General features: G+C 43.3%; 2 protein-coding genes across 3 annotated transcripts; one reads left to right on the forward strand and one right to left on the reverse strand.

The window, feature by feature from the left end:
• Nucleotides 1–47: 47 nt before the first annotated feature.
• B3GALT4 (beta-1,3-galactosyltransferase 4) lies at nucleotides 48–6,052 on the forward strand. Of its 2 annotated transcripts, none has more exons than XM_056818022.1 (2): nucleotides 48–481; nucleotides 1,419–6,052. In XM_056818022.1, the coding sequence occupies exon 2, from the start codon at nucleotides 1,440–1,442 to the stop codon at nucleotides 2,559–2,561; it is 1,122 nt and encodes a 373-aa protein (XP_056674000.1). In that variant the 5' UTR covers nucleotides 48–481; nucleotides 1,419–1,439; the 3' UTR covers nucleotides 2,562–6,052. The 2 variants fall into 2 exon arrangements, with proteins under 2 accessions (XP_056674000.1, XP_003340432.2); XM_003340384.4 differs by lacking the exon at nucleotides 48–481 and adding an exon at nucleotides 579–1,072 and having other exon boundaries at nucleotides 1,419–4,865.
• Nucleotides 5,158–22,528, reverse strand: WDR46 (WD repeat domain 46). Its single transcript, XM_016430990.2, has 15 exons — nucleotides 22,390–22,528; nucleotides 21,265–21,555; nucleotides 20,855–20,938; nucleotides 20,523–20,635; nucleotides 20,246–20,333; nucleotides 19,999–20,060; nucleotides 19,531–19,635; nucleotides 19,245–19,395; nucleotides 18,926–19,061; nucleotides 18,431–18,530; nucleotides 9,195–9,508; nucleotides 8,463–8,557; nucleotides 7,841–7,936; nucleotides 6,688–6,801; nucleotides 5,158–6,523 (listed from the first exon to the last, which is right to left on the reverse strand). The coding sequence occupies exons 1-15, from the start codon at nucleotides 22,447–22,449 to the stop codon at nucleotides 6,416–6,418; spliced, it is 1,917 nt and encodes a 638-aa protein (XP_016286476.2). The 5' UTR covers nucleotides 22,450–22,528; the 3' UTR covers nucleotides 5,158–6,415.
• Nucleotides 22,529–22,610: the final 82 nt, after the last annotated feature.

Genomic DNA, 22,610 nt, shown 5'->3' on the forward strand with positions numbered 1-22,610 from the left:
TAAAACACCTGCACCTGATGATGCATTCATTTTTGGCCATTACAAGTAAAATGCTCAAAATCCCAATAGTAGCTGTTTTAAAGCAAAGCACATGAACCCAGAATGGTTGGACTCTACTTTTATTTAACCAGTCTCCCATGCTTCAGCTCTGCCCAAACGAAAGGATCCTAGATTAATAGGTTACCCTCCTTGAGCTTGCTAATTAGTTGAGAAGTGGAGCACGTGGGACGGTTTGGCAGCCGGCCCAAGGCTTTCCTTCCTGGATTGGCCATGGCCCTGAAGGTGAGGGGGCACACCCAGGCTGAGACTTCCTGCCTGGACTTGCAGTTTGGGAAAATGTCATAGGGGTGGAGTCGGGTCTCGGTGAAAAGGAAGCAGGGGTGGGACCTTTCTCGCCCCCACCTTCCCGATCTCAACAACTTGGCTGAGCAACGAGACTGAAAAAGGCCGGAACCCTTCCGAGTTGAAGGGGCTCAAGGAGGTGAGGACCTTGGGCTCCGGGTTCGGCGCGTACAGAAAAAGTGTGGGAAGGCATCTTGGCTGGGCCGGGCTGGGCAGGGCTGGGCTGGGCCGGGCCGGGGAGGGGGGGGGGGGTTCGGGAGCCTGGCGACCATTCGTAGGGAATCCCAGCACAGCCTCGGCTGTACAGAGGAGCCGGCCCCCAGATGTAGAGATATCCAAGGACACGTTGACATCCAACGGAGGTGGGAGACCGGACCTCGCGGCTCCCGCACGGGGAGAAAGCGAATGGGAGGGGACAGGCGCCCCGCCCCGCCCTCCTCAGTCCTGGCGAGGAATAGCGCGAAGGGGGCCCGGCGGGAGACGGGAAGGGACCACCCAAACCTAGACGGAAAGAGGGAGGGGGAATGGAGATAGAGCGGGGAGCCCGGCGCCATCAAGAGCTCTGCTGATCTAAGGCAGAGGGAGATTGCTGACAGCAGGCCGACTGGGGGGGAGGGGGAGTTAGAAGGCGGGGCCAGGGGGATGACGGCGAGAAGAGGCGTGTGCACGCAACTGATAATCGGCGCAACCATGGAGCTAGGATTTGGGGCGTCAGGGTGCTGCAGACAAGGTAACCCCCTCCGGGTGGCCCCCTTGTCCCCAGCTCCCTTTCTTCCCCTCCCTCTCCCAGCCCTTCACCATCTTGGTGTCTGTCAGTCCGCTCCTCCATCCTCTGAAATCAGCATCCTCAGTTCCATTGCCCCACCCCCCACTCCTACCTTCTTTTTTCCCAGTCCACCTCCCAGAGCAGGAGCTGACAAGGAGGATGCTGGGGTCTCCGAGGGGCAGCTAGAATGAAGGATGATGAGCTAGGGCTGCCTAGGAGGGCAGCCAGGACCGAGATGACTATCTAGTGGGTGCCTTTGCCTGTTTCAACTCTAATCTACTCTTCTTGCTCTCCATTTCTCTGTTCCCAGGTCACAACCAAATCTGAATCTATGCACCCTACCATGTCCTTCTGCCTTCACCCGCGCTGCATTCTCCTGGCAGCTGTGACATTCTTGTGCATCTGGGCCATCTTCTGTCCCTCTGAGATAAGGAAGGAGCTCTCCTGCACTCCTCTAATGCCAGCTCCAGCTGCACCTGTGCCCCCACTCTCCTTGCCTCACCTTCTGATCCCTAACATAGGAGTTTGCACAGGTCTTGGTTCCCCACTTTTCCTTCTGATTCTGGTGAGCTCCGCGCCTGACCACCAAGAGCAGAGAGATGCCATTCGAGCCTCCTGGGGGGCTCTGCAGGAGATCCAGGGCTACTTGGTCCGGACACTCTTCATGCTGGGGGAACCCAGTAACAGTCCTTTGGAAAACATTAAAGAAGTATTGAAACAGGAAGCACAGGTTAAGGGGGATATTGTGCAAGCTGCTTTCATGGACTCCTATCGAAACCTTACTCTAAAAACTCTAAGTGGGCTGGCATGGGCAGCCCAGTACTGCCCTGATGTCCATTACGTCCTCAAGACTGACGATGATGTCTACATCAATGTCCCAGGGCTTGTGGCTGAGCTTAAGCAACGAGGAAACGACCTGAAAAAGGACTGGCAACAGAGATATCTCGACAGAGATGGAACTGCTGCCCGTAGCCCGAATCTTCCTGTACCCTACCTGTACCTAGGCCATATTCATCGGAGAGTCTACCCTTCCCGGTCGGAGTACAGCCGGCACTGGGTATCAGAGGTGCAGTGGCCTTCTGCCCGGGGTCCCTTCCCACCCTATGGCTCAGGCACTGGCTATGTGTTATCAGCCCCAGTCCTGCGGCTGATTCTGAGGGCAGCTGGGGGTGTGCCTCTGATACCAGTAGAGGATGTCTTTATCGGGGTGATTGCCAAGAGGGTGGGGGTTATCCCCACCCACAGCATACGGATAGCAGGTGCCTCCCGCTACCCCATCGACCGATGCTGCTTTGGGAGGATCTTGCTAACCTCTCACCATATTGAACCCTGGGAGATGAAGGATATCTGGGAGCTTGTGAAGAGTTCCTCAGGGAATAGGCCACTCTGCTCCTGGCTCCAAGAAGCCTTGGGAATGCTAAGATGTTGGGTGATTCACCACTGGCATTTTTGACACCTCATAAGAGCTAAGGTGAGCTTGAGATGTCAAGAGGGGATTAGAAGAGGTTGGGGGTCTCAGCCCCGTCCCACATTCTAGAGCTGGAAATGATCAGGAGAGGGCTCAGATCAGTGAGCTAGTTGGGCCCTGATCAGCTGGGAAGAAAAGCCTTCCTCCCTTTCCTGAGATGGTCGGAGGGGACAGTTGAGACTGTCTCCCAGGGTGTAGTGCCTTTCTGCAGGGGCAGGAGGTGATAGCTATTCTTCTGTGAATTAGTAAAGCCTCCTTGTTTTCTTCATCTGCGTGTATTGTATTATGAGACTACAGTAAGAAAACTAATGTGACCTGAGGTTGCATTAAGTGATGTCTAAGACTAGGAGATAATAGTCCAGCTATAAACTGGTCTGCCCAGACCACATCTGAAACATTCTAGAAACCACCCAATCAGCTGGAAAGAGCAGGCCTGTTACTGTCCTATGGGAAGATGAAGCTAGTAAGAGCTCCCTACACTGTTAGAAAATCAGATGAAGGAAACTGCCACGTTTTGCCTGGGGAACACATTGAATAGTTTTCTTTGGACCAGAAAACAGAACCAGGAACAAGGGATGTAAGTTTGGAGGCAGCATGCATAATGGTTAACCAATACATGTGCCTTATTTTTCTATGAAATTCAATGTTTGTTTACTGCCTTCTTGACCTTGGGTAAAGAATAGCCAGTATTATTTTTTTTTATAAACGCTAAACTTCCATCTTAGACTTGATACTGTGTATTGAATTGAAAAATGGTAAGGGTTAGTAGGCAATGGAGGTTAAGTGAATTGCCCAGGGTTACACAGCTGGTGCCTGAGGCCACATTTAAACCCAAGGCCTGGTCTTAAGGGCTGGCTCTCAATCCAGTGAGTCACCTAGCTGCCCTCTAGCATTTATTCATGTAACACTTCTATGTCACTCAGTCCTCACAACACTGTGACTAGCATTATCCTCATCTGCAAGCTTATGAGTTATTCAAGGTCATACACAGCCAAGTGTCTGGGGTAGGATTTTAACTCAAGTGCAGCACCCAAATTCTCTGTGCCAGCTGGTGGCCTAACCAAATCACTAACTCTGTGGGCCTTGGTTTCACCATCTTTAAAATAGAAAGGGTTTAATCAGATGTCTTCTGAGGTCCCTTCTAGCTCCAGTGATAATGGCAATCAGGCATCTGATTCTGAAGAATTCACTCCTCCCAACTCTGGCTTCCTGCTTCCCTCAGAACTACCCTGAATATCATATAGTAAAACCAATCATTAGGTTTATGAGAGTGCTTCTACTACTTTTCTCTCCAGGCCCCCATTGGGGTTCATAAACTCCCTCCACCAACACCAACGAAAGGCTGACCACTGGGCTTTAGGACCATGTCCTTCAGATCACTAGGCACTGTTAGCAGTATCCACAGCAAATCCAGGAGTATATGGGTCTCAGATTGACTAGGAAGTGGACAGGAGTGGGCCATGAGGCTTCTGGTTGTAAACCTTAAAATTTCTTAGACTTATAAATGTTGGAAATTTCACCATTGGGAAATTTCATACTTGAAAAATTTCCTATTGATAGTGGGTCTTGGCTATTGGAATGTGAACCCCATTGGCATGGGAGGTTCCTCCTCCTCCCTTCTTAAGATTACTTTAGGACAGAAACCTTTTGCTGAACAATGGAAAGGACTCTGACCTATGCTTAAGCATAGAACAGGAAGTTCTTTGAGTCATGATTGATTTTAGAGTTGATACAATAGAGATACTTGGAATGACAGAATCAGGTCTTGGAAAATACAATTTCCACCCTACTCAGTCCTAACAGGATTTAGGAAGGGCTGCAGCATAGATCAAGATTTAATTATTTGAGAATATGACCTTCAACAGACATGTGCAAAGCCACAGACCTCTGGGCAGTCCTGGGTTAAGCTAGAGCCACCATTGGCACAGGGAAAATGATGGACAGTGATTGGTAGATGTGAGAACTGAGGGGAGGGAACTTGGATGGTTCCCTTAAAGATAGAGGGGGTCTGAGGACTGAAGTGTGGTTGGAGAGTTTTGGCTCTGAGTGGTTGGAGAGGTGCTCTGAAGGAAGCTGGAGGTGGAGGCCCCTGAGACTGTTTCTCCATTTTGGTCACGTGAGTAATAGGGACTGATCTCCTTTCTTTGCCCCAGCTATCTAAGGGCTTGGGCCTTTTGGCCCAGCCTAAACAGAGGGGGTATTTAAGCCCTATTCCCTTCTCTCCCCTTTCTCTCTCTCTCTCTCTCATTCCTTTCTTCCTCCTGTTTGTAATTAAACTCTATAAAAGACTGACGGCTGACTTGAGTTTTCATTTAGGAATTACATAGCTGAATTCCTTGGCGACCTTAAATTAATATATATCAGTCTTTTAAAGTGATTTCCTTGTCACATGGTTCACAACTGACCCTAGGAATCCTTTGAAGAAACCTCAGACTACCTCAAGTCCCACTACCAAATTCCTAACAAGATTATCTAGCCTTTGCTTAGAAGATATCTTCAGGGAGAACTCATCCAAATTACTCTAAGCTCTGAGAATTTGAGTTTTTTTCCTATAGGGTTATAAATCCTGAGTCTGCCTCTATTAACATGATGGACCAGTTTACTGTTTTTCAGGCTTTGGAGTTCAAACGGCAATGGTGCTGGGAGTGACTATAAACATGGTAGGACTGTAGAACAATGAAAATGATCATTAACACTTATCTAGGGCTTCATATTTTACTAAGAACCATTTGGCTAGTCTGTCATGTAGTAGGTGGGTAGATTTAAAAATTAACATTAAGGTAAAATAAAACAAGTCAAGATGTTTAACTGGGAGCTGCCTTGAGAAAGTTGCCCAAGCACAGGCTGAATGGGACCTTATGTTAAGAAACTCTCAAAAGGGATTAATTTCAGAAAAGGTGTTACACTATGGTCTCTCAGGCCTTTCAAATTCAGATTCTAGGATTAATTGGATCTAGAACTATTAAACTGCCATTTAAATATTCTAAAAATGGGAAGCTTTTGCTACCTCTTCCCAAAATAGTAGGTGAAGAACACAGAGAAGGGGATTGATTTCTATAAGAGAGGAGTGATAGATCCTGGGACCAAAATCCCTTTTCCCTTTCCCCCAATCCCTACCAAGACTAAAACCCCTCCTTTCCTTCCTAACGCCAGAATCTGCTTGAGCCTGGAACAAGAATTGCCACAACAGAAAAATCTGGTAGAACATTAGGATTTCCCTGTCAGGCCTAGACAAACCTATACCTCCCGTATAACTGGCCATAAGGCCTCAGAACTTACCACCCTCAGAGACCAGGACTCCCTACCCCTTCAGGGCCAGCCAACAAGCTTCACATAAGTACCCCAACTTTGCCCAATAGAAACAATCCAAGTTACCTCATCCCAGACCACCATCCTATAAGATTGCCCCCTTCATCCAGGTGGAGACCTCTAACCATTTGCTGCCTGCCCCCCCCCCTTTGCTCTCCCTAACCCCCCCCTTCCCTCAATAAAGCCTTGCTGCATAACTCAACTCTCTTTCCTTTGCCTCATGTTGGACTCCCCCTCCCCCACCCCCCACCCCAGCTAGGTCTGACAAGGAGTATAATGGTACTTTCTCTGGCCTTAAGAGATGACTGTATACTCATCTGGAGGAAACATGGGTTAATCAGGTTAGCCAAATCCCAAAGCTGCTTCCCTGGCAAAGACAGACATCCTCATGCATGGCATCATATCAAAAACAGCTTTTCTTTAAGACACCCCTGCTCCTGCAACTCTGATGTCCAGGTCCTTTTGGGCAGGAGTGCAAGGAGGGTCTGAGTCTGTCCTAACACACAAGATCCAAGAAGCTGAGGCTTCCCTTAGCGTTTAAATCTATCCAGAGCAGAAGGCGGGGGTCCAGTAGATTGGGAGGTTTGTAGTTTTTTCTGTTGCTGTTGCTGCTGCTGAAGGCTTTGCCGGACCTGCTCCTAAAATGGAAGACAACAAAGTATAGGAGGAAGTCTAGGAAAGAAGCCCCTAGCTGGGGTGGTTTGGTGAGGAGAGCTTGTGTCCTGGGAGACAATTTTCTCTCATTCTTCACCTTCCCTCCGTCCCACCACCAAACTACTACCATGACTCCAGTTCCCCTTACCCTGTGTTCCTGGTCTTTAACTTTAATTTTCCTCTTCACCAAGTTTGCTGTTGAGCTCCGTCCCTTCTTTTTCTGCTTTGGCTGGAAGGGGGCCTTAGCTTCAGGGTCAAACCCCTGGTAAAGGAAAGTGGTTGGCTTGTGAAATAACAGAATTTACTTTCTGGGTATTCCGAGGGGACAGGGGAATTTCCCCAGAGAGTAGAGGTCTCTGTATTTGGAACCAGTATTATTTTTCCCCTGGACACAGAGGTGAGCATGGGTTCGGATGAGGCTCTGTCTGGGTGGTTCAAAGATCATTCTCATTCTCTCTCTCTCTCTCTCTCTCTCTCTCTCTCTCTCTCTCTCTCTGGGGTTGGGGAAGCAAAGTGTCCAGGATTACAGATTGGCCTTTTGGAATCTTCTGCCAACTAAACTATTCCTGATTCTATCCTCTGAGTCCAAGTAGTAGAAGTCAAGATTACACCCCTCAGTTTTATAAACAAAGAACCTGATGTCACTGGTCAGTTTTCAGTCATGAAAATTGAAACATGAAAATCAACTCTTTCTGACCCCTTTTGGGGTTTTCTTGACAAAGTTACTGGAGTGGTTTGCAATTTCCTTCTCCAGCTCATTTTTACTGGAAACTAAGGCAAACAGGGCTAAGAGACTTGCCCAGGTTCATACACTTAGTATCTGAGGTCACATTTGAAGTCAGGAGAATGAGTATTCCTGACTCCAGGCCCAGCACTCTATCCACTGTGCTTCCTAACTGCTCCTAACATGTCTAGATATAGAAAAAGAATTCCTGAAGGTCACATGGGTCTTTTGTGTTTTTTTTTAAAAATACTTACCTTCCTTCTTAGAATCAAGACTGATTATCGATTCAAAGGCAAAAAAAAATGGTAAGGGTTAGGCAATGGGGGTTAAGTGATTTGCCCAGGGTCACACAGTTAGGAGGTATCTTGAGACCAAATCTGGACCTAGGACCTCCTGTCTCTGGGCCTGACTTTCAATCCACTGAACCACTCAGCAGCCCTACAGAGACCAGAAGGGGCAGAGCCAGGTTTTAAGTGGAAGTTCAAAGTCACTGTTTTTTCTAACATTAAACTGCTTCTCTGAGATGAGTCTGGGATTGACTATATTTTCAAAATGCAGAGAAAGAGGATCTTCTCACCAGTCGTTCTACTCGCTCCTTCTTCTTCTGCTCCAAAGAGATGACATCAATTTCACCTAGATTCCGAGGATCCAGGCCAATCAGTTCTGCTGGGATCTGGGAGTGTTATAAAGAAAGAGGAAAAAATAGGATCATGGGTTGTCATGGAAAGGAGACAATGGAGAAGAGGTTTATATAGAGGGCCAAGTCTTACCCAAGGGCATTATCAACTGATTTTTTTTTTTAAACCCTTACCTTCGGTCTTGGAATTAATACTGGGTATTGGTTCTAAGGCAGAAGAGCAGTAAGGGCTAGGCAGTGGGGGTCAAGTGACTTGCCCAGGGTCACACAGCTGGGAAGTGTCTGAGGCCAGATTTGATCCTAGGACCTCCCATCTCTAGGCCTGGCTCTCAATCCACTGAGCCACCCAGCTGCCCCCTATCAAATCTGATTCTTAATAATCTTCAGTTAACTCATGCAAATGCCAATACCCCCCCTCCCCATCTTGTATTTCACTCACACCACCACTTCCCTCCCCTTTTCTCTGTCTCTCTTCCTGCCTTCCTCCCTCCCTCCCTCTCTCCCTTCTTCACCTTCCTCCAACACACCCTTCAGGTAAGCCCTCAAATATACGTGTACTCACTTTCTCCATCAGAGCTTTCACTTCCCATTCCTGACGTTGTTTACGGCTCCTATAGGGGTTACTCTCCAGGCCATCAAAATTGGGTTCCCCAGCCCCTAGGAAGGGGAGGGAACACAATCTCAGGAACAGAAACTAAACCTGAAAATAGCCTTCCTTTGTTCCATCTCCCTCTTCTCATGAATCCATTCTCATCCCTAGGGCATGACCTCCTATTCATTCTTCTCTACTGCCATTCAAAACCATTTGGGTTTACTTCCTAGTTCCCAATTCTTTTGTTGAGAATTCTGGGATTTATACCTTTCTCTTATCCTCTGCTCTCCCAATTTCCTATATCTCCAGCTAATTTGCAAACAGCTGGGTGACAATGGATAGTGTGTTAAACCTGGGGTCAAGAAAACTTGGGTCCAAAACCCACCTCAGATAACTGATTGAGCTGTGTGACCCTGGGGAAGTCACTTAACCTGCCTTCCTCAGGTTCCTCATTTGTGGGGATAATAATATCGCCCATCTCCCAGGGTTGATATGAGGATAAAACAAATTAATAATAGCAAAAAACTTTGCAAATCTTAAAGCATGATACTGCTACCTGTTATTAGTCTGAGGTAATAACCTGGGAATTGTGTATTGCTTATGTAATGCTTACAATGGGCCCTTTGTCTCATCCTCTTCTCCTTACTTCCTGTCCCTCCTGATCATGTTATGGCCCTCTTCCTGCTGGGATCTCTAGCTCACCAGGTACCAGGATGCTGGTGAAGCCTCTGCTGTGGCCTGCCCCAAGCACATCCTCAAAGGGGCAAAACTGAAGGCTATGGATGTGGCCATGGGGCCGATGGGTCAAATATGGCTGGTCGAGGGAGGGAAAGCCACCCTGTCCTTGTCCCCTCCATATGGTCACCACATCCCCCATGCCTCCAGCCAGCAAGCCTCTCTGGGAGAATGCCAAGTGTCCTGCTCCCTGGGGCAGTGCCCGAGCTGTCAGAGGCTGGTATTTTCCTCGAAGGTCAAATATTTTCACCTGATGGTCCAGGCCAGAAGTTGCCATGTACCTGGAAGAATCAATTAGTATTCACTGAATATTCATCTATGTGCGCAGAACTGTGCTATGCTGCTTCACAGGATATAAAAGAAAGTCTAAGACACTCTTTGCCTTCAAGGACCTTAATTTTGCCTTTCCCACTTACTGTTAACTTAATAAAACAACTGTGGATTGAGAGCCAGGCCTAGAGATGGGAGACCCTGGACAAGTCACTTAACCCCCAGTGCTTAGCCCTTACTACTGTTCTTCTGCCTTGGAACCAGTACACAGTATCAATTCTGAAACTGAAAGATATCGGTTTTAATAAGGGGGAAAAAAAGTACTCTAGAACAAAGAACTATTGTTATTATCAAGAAGAAGGAACCAGGCAAAGCCCCAGGAGGCAAGAAACATGAAGAACTGGGAAGTTATTGAAAAGTTCCCGATGAGATTTAGTTTGGTTAGTTACAATGACCCACTGTTCAATAAACCTAAAAATATAAACTACTTAGAAAAGAATTCCCTATTTGATAATGGCTGAGAAGATGCAGAACAAGGGGCCTGGAAAAATTAGGCTTAATCTTATACCATACTTAATATTAAAGATCATGTGATGAAAAAAGAAGAGAAACAGATTATAGAACTTTCACAGCTCTAGATGGAGATTTTTGTTAAACTCTTACTTTCTGTCTTAGTAACAATGCTAAGAAAGCAGGGCAAGGGCTAGGAAACTGAGGTCAAATGACTGGAGTCTAGGGCTCTATCTACTGTGTTCCCTAGTTCTTAAACAAAAGATGAAGGCAATGATAAAAGATGATAACTTTGATTGAAACTGAAAAGTTTCTAAGCAAACAAAATTAATACACCTAAAATAACAGAAAATTCGGGGGGGGGGGGGGGGGGGAATCTCACCCTCACCACCACTACCACCCTACTCCCGATTTCTCCGAAAAGGGTTTCTTTTCAAGATCTATAGACAAATCACAAAAATAAGACCAAGGGCTGTCAATCAGAGGATAGAGCACCTTGGCCGGAGATGGAAGGTCCTAGCTTCAAACTGTGCTTTAGACATTTCCTAGCCATGACCCTCACCACCCTTCAGTTTCACAATTCTAAGACAGAAGAGAAGGCATTTTTTTTAAAGAACAAAAAAATATAAAGTAAAAAACTATGTTGAATTAGAATATTTTTCGAGAAATGTTTCCACTTCTGGCCTCCAAGAACAGTTTGAAACTGGGTTGGGTCTTCCTTTCTTTTGTCTAAATGTAAAAAACTAGCAGAGTGGAGACCTGTTACCTATTTATCTGTAAACTAGGTCTTAAGTAGGCGTTGAAATCAACTAGGTAGCTGTCCTGTCATGTTGGGATGCATGTCACTACATGACAGGGAAGAAGAAGGTCTCCTGGCACCTTCTGTAGAGCTACCTCTGCCTTGATGAAGGGAGAGTTGAGGTCTGAGGCCACTCCCTGCAGGCCTGTTTTCTCATCAGAGATGTCCTGGGGGAGGACTGAGTGATGCTATCAGAAAGGATATGTACAAAAAATTTTATGGCAAATCTTTTTCTGGTGACAGAACTGGCAACCAAGGGAATGCCCTTCAATTAGGGACTGGCTGAACAAGTTGTAATAAAATAAATGTAACTGAATTCTATTAATAATAAGGGTATGATTTCAGAAAAAAAAACAACTAAAAATATCTGTATAAACTGAGACAAATGAAATGAACAAGGTGAGAACAATTTGTAAGATAACATCACCATGAAAACAAATTACTCTGAAAGATTTAGGAACTTTGAGCAATCATACAATAACCAACCATAGTTCCAGATGATCCATGATGAAACATGCTATGCACCTCCAGACAGAAAGGTAATGGATTCATAGTGAAGAATGATAGATACTTTTTAGAAGGAGGTGATTAAGAAGGGAATTTATTTTGCATGACTCCAGGTTTGTAATGGATTTTGGTTTTTTATTTTCTCAAAGGAGGGGAAAATGGAAAGGAGGAGAGAACTCGGACTTTTAAAAATAAAGTTGAGCTTTGAAAAATTTATGAAGAATAAGCATAACACTAAAGTAGCGATATGAGAAGACATCTTTCCCAACTGCTGTGGCAGATGGAACACTTTCCAGTCTTTTTAGATATGGTGATTCACTAGGGTTTTTTCTTTTCCTTCTACTTTCTCGTTTTCTTTTTTAAAAAATTGTTTTTTAAATGGGATGACTGAGAGGGGAAAAGAGAAGGATATTGGGGAAATTTAGGCAATATAAAAACAAAATATGGCAGCTAGATGGGTCAGTGGATAAAGTGCCAGACCTAGAGTCAGGAAGACTAAATTCCTAAATTCTAATCTGGTCTCAAGTCTTATAGCTGTGTGATCCTCGTTTGCCAGTTTCCTCATCTGTACAAATGAGTTGGAGAAGGAAATGGCAAACTACTACAGTATCTTTGCTAAGAAAACTCTAAATGGGGACATGAAAGTTGGATATGACAGAAGAACAAAACCAAAATATTATAGTAATTTTTAGTAATAGTAATTTAGTAATAGTAATTTTTATTTAAGTTTGAACAACTATATGAGAGCCAAATAAATAACCTAAGCCATATTACATATAAACTAAGTAGTCATCTGGTATCTGTTTAAAGATCTCAAAAGAGAGCACACTCACTACTTCCCATGTTAACTTGATCCACTTTTGAAGGATGGCATTTATTGTCAGGGAGTTTTTTTGGATTGAAGGTTATATTTGTTTTCTGTAATTTCCACCTAATTTTGGCTCCTACTTCAGCAAAATTCAATACTCTTCCAAATGAAGACATGGTTTTCCTGTTCCCAGTATTCTATATTCCACATCACTTGGAGTTGAATAAAAAAAGAAGGAAGTCATACCACCAAACTGAATGGGTCCACTATAAAATTATTTTATCTAACTAGCACTGCTGTAAGGCAGTTATTCCACCTTAACTGATTCTTTCTCACTCACCAAACCTTTTCTTTCTCCTAAAGCCTCCCAATACAATTTCTACCCTCTTCCTCCCCTCCAGGGGAAGACTTCACTTAATACTTCATGAAGAAAACAGAAGTCATTTACCAAGGAGCTCATCTCTTGCTACCTTTTAAAACCCCTTGCTTGAAATCTCTGTGACCCTTTCCACCGAGGGTAATCCCTCTCTATCAGTACTTGGTTTCATCACTTCTTGTCTTCTTCATCAGGATACACCCACATCATCTTCACTCCTACTTCCAAAAGGTCCCCAAAGAGCCTACAAATATTTTATTTATTTATTATTAATTAGATTTCCTAAAACCTCTCAAAATATCCTTTAGTCTCTCACTTTTCTCTTTTTTTTAACAGAACAAGTGTTAAGATGTACATAAGGAGGTAAAATGCAAATAAGGATTTATTTTTTAAATTATTTTTATTAAGTACGTATCAATCTCTACCTCCCATTGTACCCTTCCCTCAAATGAACACTAAAAATCTTATAACAAACAGACCAAATCCAGCAAAAACAAAACCTCACATTAGTCATGTTTTTTTTTTCAATTAAATTCTTAGAAAAAATTGTCTCTACTCAGTTCCTCTCATTTTTCAGCCCTTTGTGATCTGGCTTCCAAACTCATTATTCAACTAAAACTTCCCCCATGAAAGTTACCATTTGTATCACTTTCTTAATCGCTACAACCCTGGTGCAGAATAATCTCGACAGACACCAATATCCCACTGTTGGGTCTGCTTGTCTCAAGTCTCTCCTGAGTCCAAATCCACCCTCTGTTCAGTCACTAACATGATTTTTTAAAAACTCAGTCCTGCTCATGTCAACACCCTACTCAATAAACTCCAGGGGCTTCTTACTGCTTTCAGGATCAAATACAAAATGCTGTTTGTCCTTTATAACCCAGTCAGCTTCTACCTTCCCAGTGTTCTAACATACCTCACCTCAACATGTACCCTTTGATTCAGTGATTCTGGGTGTTCAGCTAACAACACACTCAAATCTCTTGGCTCTGGGCGTTTTCCTCCAGCTTTCTCCCATGTTTAGAATACCATCCTTCTTCAGCTCTATCTGCTAGCTTCCTTTAAGTCCCATAAGACAAAAGATTCAGTAAAAACAAGAGGTTATTGCAAAAGCAATTCTCTTGTCATGGCAGCATCATGAAACTTCATGAGTTAATGAAGTCATTAATTTTGGGGATAATTTTCAAATTCTTAAAAATCTATTCTTTGGCAAGAAGGACAAAAATTTCCAATTGAAATATTGGCCTAGTTGGTGTTTTCATTACCTGGCCCACAGACATTTACAAAAGTATATCTGGCCTAGGCCCAAAGATTCCAGTCTCCTCTTGTCCCTCTCCCCACCGTCATTGTTTCCAGTCATAAATGTATGAACTTCCAGTTATGAGAATTTAGCAATTCTGTGTTTTGTTAGGACTTTTGTATCTCAAAATTATTCCTTTGAATTAACTCTCTGTATTGTTTCCCGTCTGCTACTGACATCTGCCAGGTGTACAATGGATAATGATTTTTCCTAATAAAATAACTCAAGCTGGATCACAGCATGAGCACTCTTCCCCACCTTCATTGTGACTCCTCATCTTTCTGTAATTTCTACTGCTTCATGCCAGTTGCTCCTCCCCAGTCAAAAAACCCTATCTGGGCCTGATCAAGTAGGAGGTAATAGTCCCAACTAAAATCCTACCTTCTACAGAAATCCCTCTAAATTCCAGTATCTCCTCTCTTAAATTCTTTCCTATTTATCCTGTCTCTATCTTGCTTTCTATATATGTTGTTTGCACGTTATCTCACCCATCAGACTATAAGTTCATTGATGGTAGGGACCATCTTTTTGTATCCCCAATGTTTCAGCATAGGGCCTGGCACATAGTAGGTGTTTAATTAATGTTTACTGATTAACTGCCAAGTCTGACAGCCTTTCCTCAGCCCTCATTCTTCTTAACTCCTCCTTGGCATTAAAACTGCTGCCAATTCTCCCTTCCTAGATATTCTTAGTTTTTCTTAGATATTCTAGTTTTCTTGACACTGTTCTCTTAATACTTGGGAGCTAGTTGGTGTTCTCTTAATACTTGGGAGCACTGGACCTATAGTTATGAATTCAAACACTAGCTGTGTGATCCTGAGCAAGTTACTTAACCTCTGCCTCTAATTCCATTTGTAAAATAGGGATAACAACACTGATCTCAGAACTATTGAGAGGATCAATTGTAATATTTGCAAATGATTAGCACAGTTGAGCACATAGCAGGTGTCTAACAAATGCTTGCATCCTTCCTTTTCCTTCTTTTCAGTCTCTTAACTGCCCTGTCTAAATGCTCCTTCTTCCTCTGCTGGATCATCACCTTCCCTACCAGTAAATGGACCCCAGAGCACTTTTTTCTCCTCTTTCTATAGTCTTTCACTTGATAAAAATCATCTAGAACTAATAACCAGCACTAGTGTCTGTCTCCTGAGCCCCATCATTAAATACAGAGGCATCTCAAATTCAACATGTTCAAAACACAACTTGGTCTTATCCACTCCAAACCTATTCTTCTTCAGACTTCCCTATTTCTGTCAAAGGGAACACCACTCTTCTAGTCTCCAAGTTAAAAACCTTGGTGACATCCTCAACTTCTGTCTCCTTCACCCTATACACTCAATCTTCTTATTCCCCTCTCACATCTGCCTCCTTCTACCCATGGAAAAGGCCATCGATCCAGTTCATCAGCTCTCTCCCCTGGCCTGTTTTATAGAGCCTCCTGACTGCACTCCCTGCCTTGTCTCTCTCCTCTCTGATCTGTCCTACACACAAGCTGCCAAAGTGATCTTCCTAAAACACAGGTTGCTCCCTTTCATCAAACTTCAGATGTTCCCTATTGCCTGTGGGACCAAATAGAAACTCCTATTTGGCATGTTAGCCCTTTACTAGCAGGCCCCAGCATGCTTGTTGAGTCTTGTGTGTATTGCTTCCCTTCCTGTAGCTCATACCATAGTCAGACATGTTTTCTTGTTCCTCAAGACAACATCCTTTACCTATGCTGTCTGTCCCCTACAGTGCCTGACAATCACTCATTGCCCTGTTCATGACTCAGTTTAAGCCTACCTTTTACATAAACCCCAGCTGCCAGTTCCTCCCCACAATTACCACTTATTTTATCCACATGTGACATGAAATTGGGGCCACTCACTGTCCTGACTGCCCTTCTCTGGATGTTTCCAAGCAAAGTGCCTCTTAAACCCTGACACCTGGGGCTCAACCCAACATTCCTTATGTGATTTAATCAGAGCAGCCCACAGAAAGACATATCACTTCATTATTCATAAGAGTGACTGCCCTCCTGACATTACCCAGAATGCATTTTCTTTTTGGTTGTGTCATCCACAATGATGAACAACACTGAATTTGGGAATATATGAGACTCCACTCACTTTTCTCTTCTTACCTCGGATTTTTTTCCCAAAGTGCTATTTAACCATGCCTCTCCATCTTATACTTGCTAAGTTTATGTTCTGGATCCAAGTGTAAGACTTGACATGTATGCTAACCAAAATTTACCTTATACATTTACCTTGTCAAGATCTTTAACTCTTTGTTATTGGTCCCTCCCAGTTCTCTGTCATGCTGGAGTATTTAGATGTAGGGTATCAATCACTGAAAGAGTTAAAAAACTGAAAGGAAGGAAAGCAATATTTTGAGAACTTGGGTGTATGCAAAATACCTAAGAAAGTTAGGTTCAGAGGTAGCTGTGGGGAATAAAGGAAGTTTGAGGTGACAGGAAAGATTAAATTCTAGGGTGCTACCAATGTGAAAGGATGTAAGAGAGGTATGGTTAAATAACTATAGTGTAGACAAAAACAAGAAATGGATGAGCTTCACTGATAGCAAGAAAGGCCAGTGAAAAGGACTGGGAACACTGGAAGTAGTTCTGGCTTGTGAGAAAAGACAATAATAAAGTTTAAAGTTATGTCAAGTTTAAGGTAATGCCAAATCTGGCCTCAGACACTTCTTGCTGTGTCTAGGCAAGTCACTTAAGACCAACAGTCTAACTGTTCTTTTGTGTTGGAAGTAATATATGATATCAATTCTAAGACAGAAGGTATGAGTTGAAAAAAAAGTTAAGGTAATGGTTGGACTAACAAAATGTAAATCTCTGAAAGTAGGAGATGAATCTTGGCTCAATGAATAAGACTTAAATTAAAAGTTTGATAATTAGTGAAGAAAGCCAAAGCTATGAAAATGGATGAGCCCATCTAAATAGATGGGATTCCAAACCAATTAAGGGATAGGTGTTTATAAAAGATAAAACAGGTAATTTTGATTACATGAAATTGGAAAGCCTTTGTACAAACAAATGTGATGCAACTAGAACAAGAAGGGGAAAAAAATCAACCCAGGAAAGAGGTGATGAGGACCTGATATCCAAAATACAGGACCAAAATCCATTTTCTAGTAGTTAAGGAGTCAAAGAATATGAACAAGAAGTTTTTAATTGAAGAGTTTTAAACCATTAACAAATATATAAGAGAATACAAGTTATCAATAATAAGTGAAATGCAAATCAAACCCTGAGATTCCACTTCATAGCCTGAAAATGGACAAAGAGAACACAGGAAGGAACTAGTCCCACTTGGATGGGTTTTGGAAAGATAGACAAAAGCACCATTGGTGGAGTTGTAAACTGGTACAATCATCCTAGAAAGCAGTTTGGAATTACACAAAGAAAGTGACTAAATTAGAGCCAGCTAAGTGGCTCAGAGGATTGAAGGCCAGACCTTGAGATGGGAAGTCGTGTTTTTAAATCTGGCTTCTAGCTATGTGACCCTTGGTTTCTAAGCTAGAAGGTAAGAATTAAAAAAAAAACTCCATAATTGTTCACTAAATTGTCCATATCCAGAGACCTCATTACTAGGTAATATGCAAAATCAGTAATAAAAAGACTACTGAAATATGTACAGCAGTGCTTTTATAGGATCAAAGAACAGAAAACAAAATAGATTCCCAATGACTGAAAAAATGGTTATAGAATAAGAAGGGGAAAATAGTATAGAATATAATGGAAAATGTTTAATGGAGTATTATTGTACCATTTCGCAAAGGTAGATAAAAGTGAACCAGGAACACAATATATACAATAAACTATAACTGCTAAAATGGGGAAAAACAACAAAATGATTGAAAACTGAGATCAGTCATCTCCTCCCCCCCTTCAGAGGCAGAAGGACTATGAGAGTGGAACATTACAAATAATTTCAGACTTTTTTTGCTAAGCTTTTTTCCCCCTCCCTTTCATTTTTTACTTTAAGAGAATGCCCTTCACAAAGAAACAGGAAGAATACAATAGTAAACATATGATATAAAAACAAGATATTGCTTTAAGCAAAATTTTAAAGGACAACAAAAACCTTTTTTAAATGATTAATGTATAAACAATTATGAGGCACTTATTATGTGCCAGGGGCTGTGCTAAGCTTAATGGTTTTGAAAAACAGAAGGATCTGGACCACACTTGAAGTACTCTAACAATTAGGAAATAGAAAAGGGTGATTATTCCTATGGAAGGACAATTATCTTTCCCCACAATACAAATGTATAAGTGTGCCCTCCAGGAAATATGGAAAAATCATCTTAAAAAATGATTTTTTTTTAACCTTTACCTTCGATCTTATAATCAATAACTAAATATTGGTCCCAAAGCAGAAAAGAGGTTAAAGGCCCAGTAAATGGGGTTAAATGACTTGCCCAGGGCAAGTTACATAGCTAGAAAATGTCTGAGGCCACATCTGAACCCGTAACAACTTGTCTCTTAGACCTGGCTCTCTATCCACTGAGCCAGTCTAGTTGTCCCTTAATTCACCTTTAAAGTAACAAATAACCCCCTTCCCATCTTTATCTAAATCCATTCAACTTCAAGCCCAAATCTCAGATACCTGAGCCTTAATGTTAAGTGACTCACGTGCCAGAGGAATCCACTGCTACAGCCCGGACTCCACCACGGTGACAGAGAATCTTAACCACTGGTTCTTTCATGGCTGGACACCAGAGGGACACAGTGCCTGGGGGTCAGGAAGTCAGGAGTCAGAGGGAACAGAGGCCAGGACTTCACAGGGGACAGACCTACAGGGATAAGATAAGGGCATAGGAGGAGTCATGATGCTTGGGAGTCTGAGGTTTAAGTGATCATGGGAAGCAAAAAGGGAAGTGTTAGGGACTAAAAGGGAGAAGCAACTTAGGATAGTAGACCCTGGATATGGGTTAGAGGATAAGAGTTCTATTCTTGATTCTGTGTGATCTCAGGAAAAATCACTTAACTACTCTAGTTCTCCAACAGCTCAGTTGCAAAACAAGGAAGTTGAGCTAAATCATGTCTAAGGTGAATACAGTCTTCTGAATCACCAGACAGGTCTTGGAATCCAGAGCAGAAAAGGATCAAGTTGCAACACTTACTAACCATTGCTGTGACCAAGATGGATGACAGCATTGTGGGGATTCTGGGTCATCACATCCAGTCGCCCGGCCCGAGCCATCAGGGATGCAACAATCTTGCCAACAGATACATCCAAGTAAGTTAGGAACCCTGTCTCTGACTGGAAGGTGGAGAAAATGAGACTGAGATGGAGAGTCACAAGCAAGGCTTCTTTCCATCTCCAATCACCCTGCCACCAATCCACACCCTTTACCAGACCTTCCCTAAACATCTCCATAGAAGGAGAGGTCATTTCCCATGGTTAATCAATTTCTTCTGGTTCCTGAGGATGACCAGCACTTACAGCAGTGGCCAAAAGGAAGTGGAAGGGCAGAAACTCAAGTCGAGTGACACGGTCACACCTTCGGACACAGTGGAGCTCAATCCCTTGATTGTCATAAATGTGAAGCCACCGTTTCTGAGCAACTGCAAACAATGTCTCAGTGTGCAAGAACCTGGAGTCAGGAATCATAGACCATACCACAAAATGACCTAAAGCTAGGTCAAGCACCCAACCCCTTTCAGACTCTCAAAAGGTCATTGAACCTCACCCACTCAAAGATGGCCCCAGAACCCCAGACCCTACTGACCGTATATCCCTCACAGCCTCCATCACATTGATTTCACACATTAATTTTTTTGTTATCCAGTCAAATGTGGCCACATGACCTCTCCGGCCACCCAGGGCAAGGTGTCTGGTGGAAGAGAAAAGGAAATCACTGTGTTGGGAACCCTTAGTCCCTAGAGTTTATAATATGATTGGAACACACCCCCACCCTAGGAGAAACACAAGGACACAGACTTTGGGTCTGAAGAATGCATGCACGGAGGGAGTTATCAATAACTTTAATCCCTTTCCCTCACTCAGAAATAGACAGGCAACACAACAGAAGTGCCAAAGAGATAGGTGACAGCATCATACTGACCTTGGATGAGAAAATTAATCAATCAATCAATATTTGTTAAGTACCTACTATGTGCCAGGAACTATGTTAAGTGCCAAAAAAGAAAACTGTGTAGAGAAAGGTTCACTATGCTGATAGAACTAAATCCCTCACCTTCCAGTCCGTGAGTAATTCAGTCTGTAGGGTCCAAACTGGTGCAAATTCAGATCAAAATGCTACAGTGGGAAGGGAAAGAATGGAAACAAACATTTGTGTAGCACTCAAGCATTGTGTAAGTACAGAGACATCCAGAAAGCAGTGAAGTCTGGAAATTCTCCCATCCAACCCCAATCACACAGGTAATCAATGACACTGGTGTCTTCCCCATCATTATCAATTTCTTCCCAGTTTTCCATCTCACCTTAGCAGCACTTGCAATGTCCACAGCCTCTACAATGTCAGACTGGTGGATTGTAGCTGTGTCTTCTCCATCCTCTCCCTCCAGAAACCTGTGGAAGATGAGGGCACATTGAAAAGTTCACTAGCACAGGGTTGAGCAGAATTGGGAATACTGGGTATGAGAAGAGGGTGGAGGGGGAGTCAAGGGACAACAATAACACAGGTTAGATCCCAAGAGTTGTGGCTGTTGACTTCTGAAAGGTGAATAAGAAGCTACTAAGCAAGGATGGATCATTTACCCAGGCTCCTCAGAAAGTAACAGTTCAGCTCGGGCTGCACGGACACTTGTTTCCTCCTCTTCTGAGGCAGCTACCTTGAGTTTATCCTTAGTTACCAGCTTAAGGGGTTGCTTCTGAGAGAATGAAGAATCAAAGGTCATAAATTAGGAATGAAAGCCTAAGAACCCCTAAAACTCTTCATTCTCAATCACTGTGATGATCACTAAGAGAACAATGAATCAACAATAAGGAATGGGGAAAAACCACCACAGGTTAAAGATAAGAAACTATCAACTTTGAGTTTTCATTTTCAATTATTGTGATGGGTATTAAGACGCTCAGCTGCCCCTTACCGTCACAAATTTAGAACCACCTCTTCGGAACTTATTTACAGCATTCTCTGAGACTGGTGCTGGTCCTGGAAATGGATCCTGAGCCTAGGTGTGATGAGATGAAGTTTGCACCAGAGATGGTCAGTCTCTTTTCTCACATTTTTTCCTAATAACAATGCCTCACATTTACATAGCACTTTATACTAAGTTTTACCATTTCAGGAGTTCCTTACTACTATTCTTCAGTCCCTCAAATTCCCTTATTTTGTCCTGAGTTAATTCCCCAAACAGATCCTACCCTTTCTCCTCTATTCAAAAAATTCAAATCAAAGCCCGTGAGAGGGGCATGAGGTAGAACAGCTGGGAGCTGGTGATATTCTTGCAGTTTTATCCAATGATGCAAGCTTCCTGCTTCCCAACCCAGATCTTACCCCAGATAATGTCTGATTTGGCTTCAGCTCCTGCTTCTGATCTGAGTTACAATCTTTCAGGTTCTGCTTTGGCCTTAGAACCTTCTGGGTCTGCTTTGACCTCAGAACCTTCTGGGTCTGCTTTGAGCTTAGTTCCTGCTTCTGCTTTGGTCTTGGCTCCCGAATCTGCTTTGGTTTCTTGGGTACTTGGGCATCCTTAGGCTGGGGCCTCTCCTCCCACTTCCTTTTGGATCCCTTGTCAGGGAGGGGATGGGCTTCATCATTTCCCCCTTCCCAGTATCGTCTTGGTTTCTGGAATAAACGAGGTAAGGATGATCATGAAGCAGCACCAAACCTAGTGACACCTTGATACCTACTCCGATCATATCCAGAAAAGATATGACTCCTTGGCACTAAAGGTTTAGAAGATATTAAAAGTGTTTTCAACAACATTAATTTGTCAATATGTATTTTCAATAATAAAAATCAACATGGATGTCCAAAATCACATGCCTTTCTTGTCAAAGATCACCCAATAGTTTACCATTTAAGCCTATTCAAGTTCTGCAACAACAGCCTTCACCCAAACATATCTTTCAAAAATTAAAACTTAACTCTAATTTTCTTGTGTTTTCAAGCACATTAAATTACATTAAATACATTTAGTGTTCTAAAGTACATCTATTACTACATCACAAATCTGACTTTTGACTTTTTTTTTTTTAAATAACCCTTAACTTCCAAAGAGTGGTGGTAAGGGCAAGGCAATGGGAGTTAAGTAACTTGCCCAGCATCACACAGCTAGGAAGTGTCTGAGGCCAAATTTGAACCCCAGGACCTCCCATCTCCAGGTCTGTTTCTTAATCCACTGAGCCACCCAGTTGCCCCCTAAACTTTTGATAGTTTGATAACCATGTTATTAATTTTATTTTATATCTTTAAAAATATCATTCTAAGAAGGGGCTCATAGGCTTCACCAGACTGCCAACGGGATCCACGACACAAATAAAGTTAAGAATTCCTGCTTTTAGACTAACAAGAGTGAAGACACGGAGAAGACATAGAAACGGATTGACCTCACGGCCTGGGCCGTCCACGGTCCTTCCCATTCTCTCCGCCAGGATAGGGGGCAGAGGCACTCCGTACCTGTTTCTTGCCCTGGCCCTTAACGTGAGCCCCGCTGCCCGGCTTCGGAGCTGCCTCCATGCGCCCCGGAAACCGGACTCTTCAAAAACCACGTGCAAACTCCACACTAAGGTCCCACGATCGGTTAAATGGAAAAACCGGAAGCTTTAGTTGGCGTAGGAGGATCCCAAAGACTAGTGACCAATCAGAGGACGAACCAGGAGAGCTGTCTTCCGGAAGCC

Source organism: Monodelphis domestica, chromosome 2, assembly GCF_027887165.1.
Source record: "Monodelphis domestica isolate mMonDom1 chromosome 2, mMonDom1.pri, whole genome shotgun sequence".
NCBI classification, from domain to species: domain Eukaryota; kingdom Metazoa; phylum Chordata; class Mammalia; order Didelphimorphia; family Didelphidae; genus Monodelphis; species Monodelphis domestica.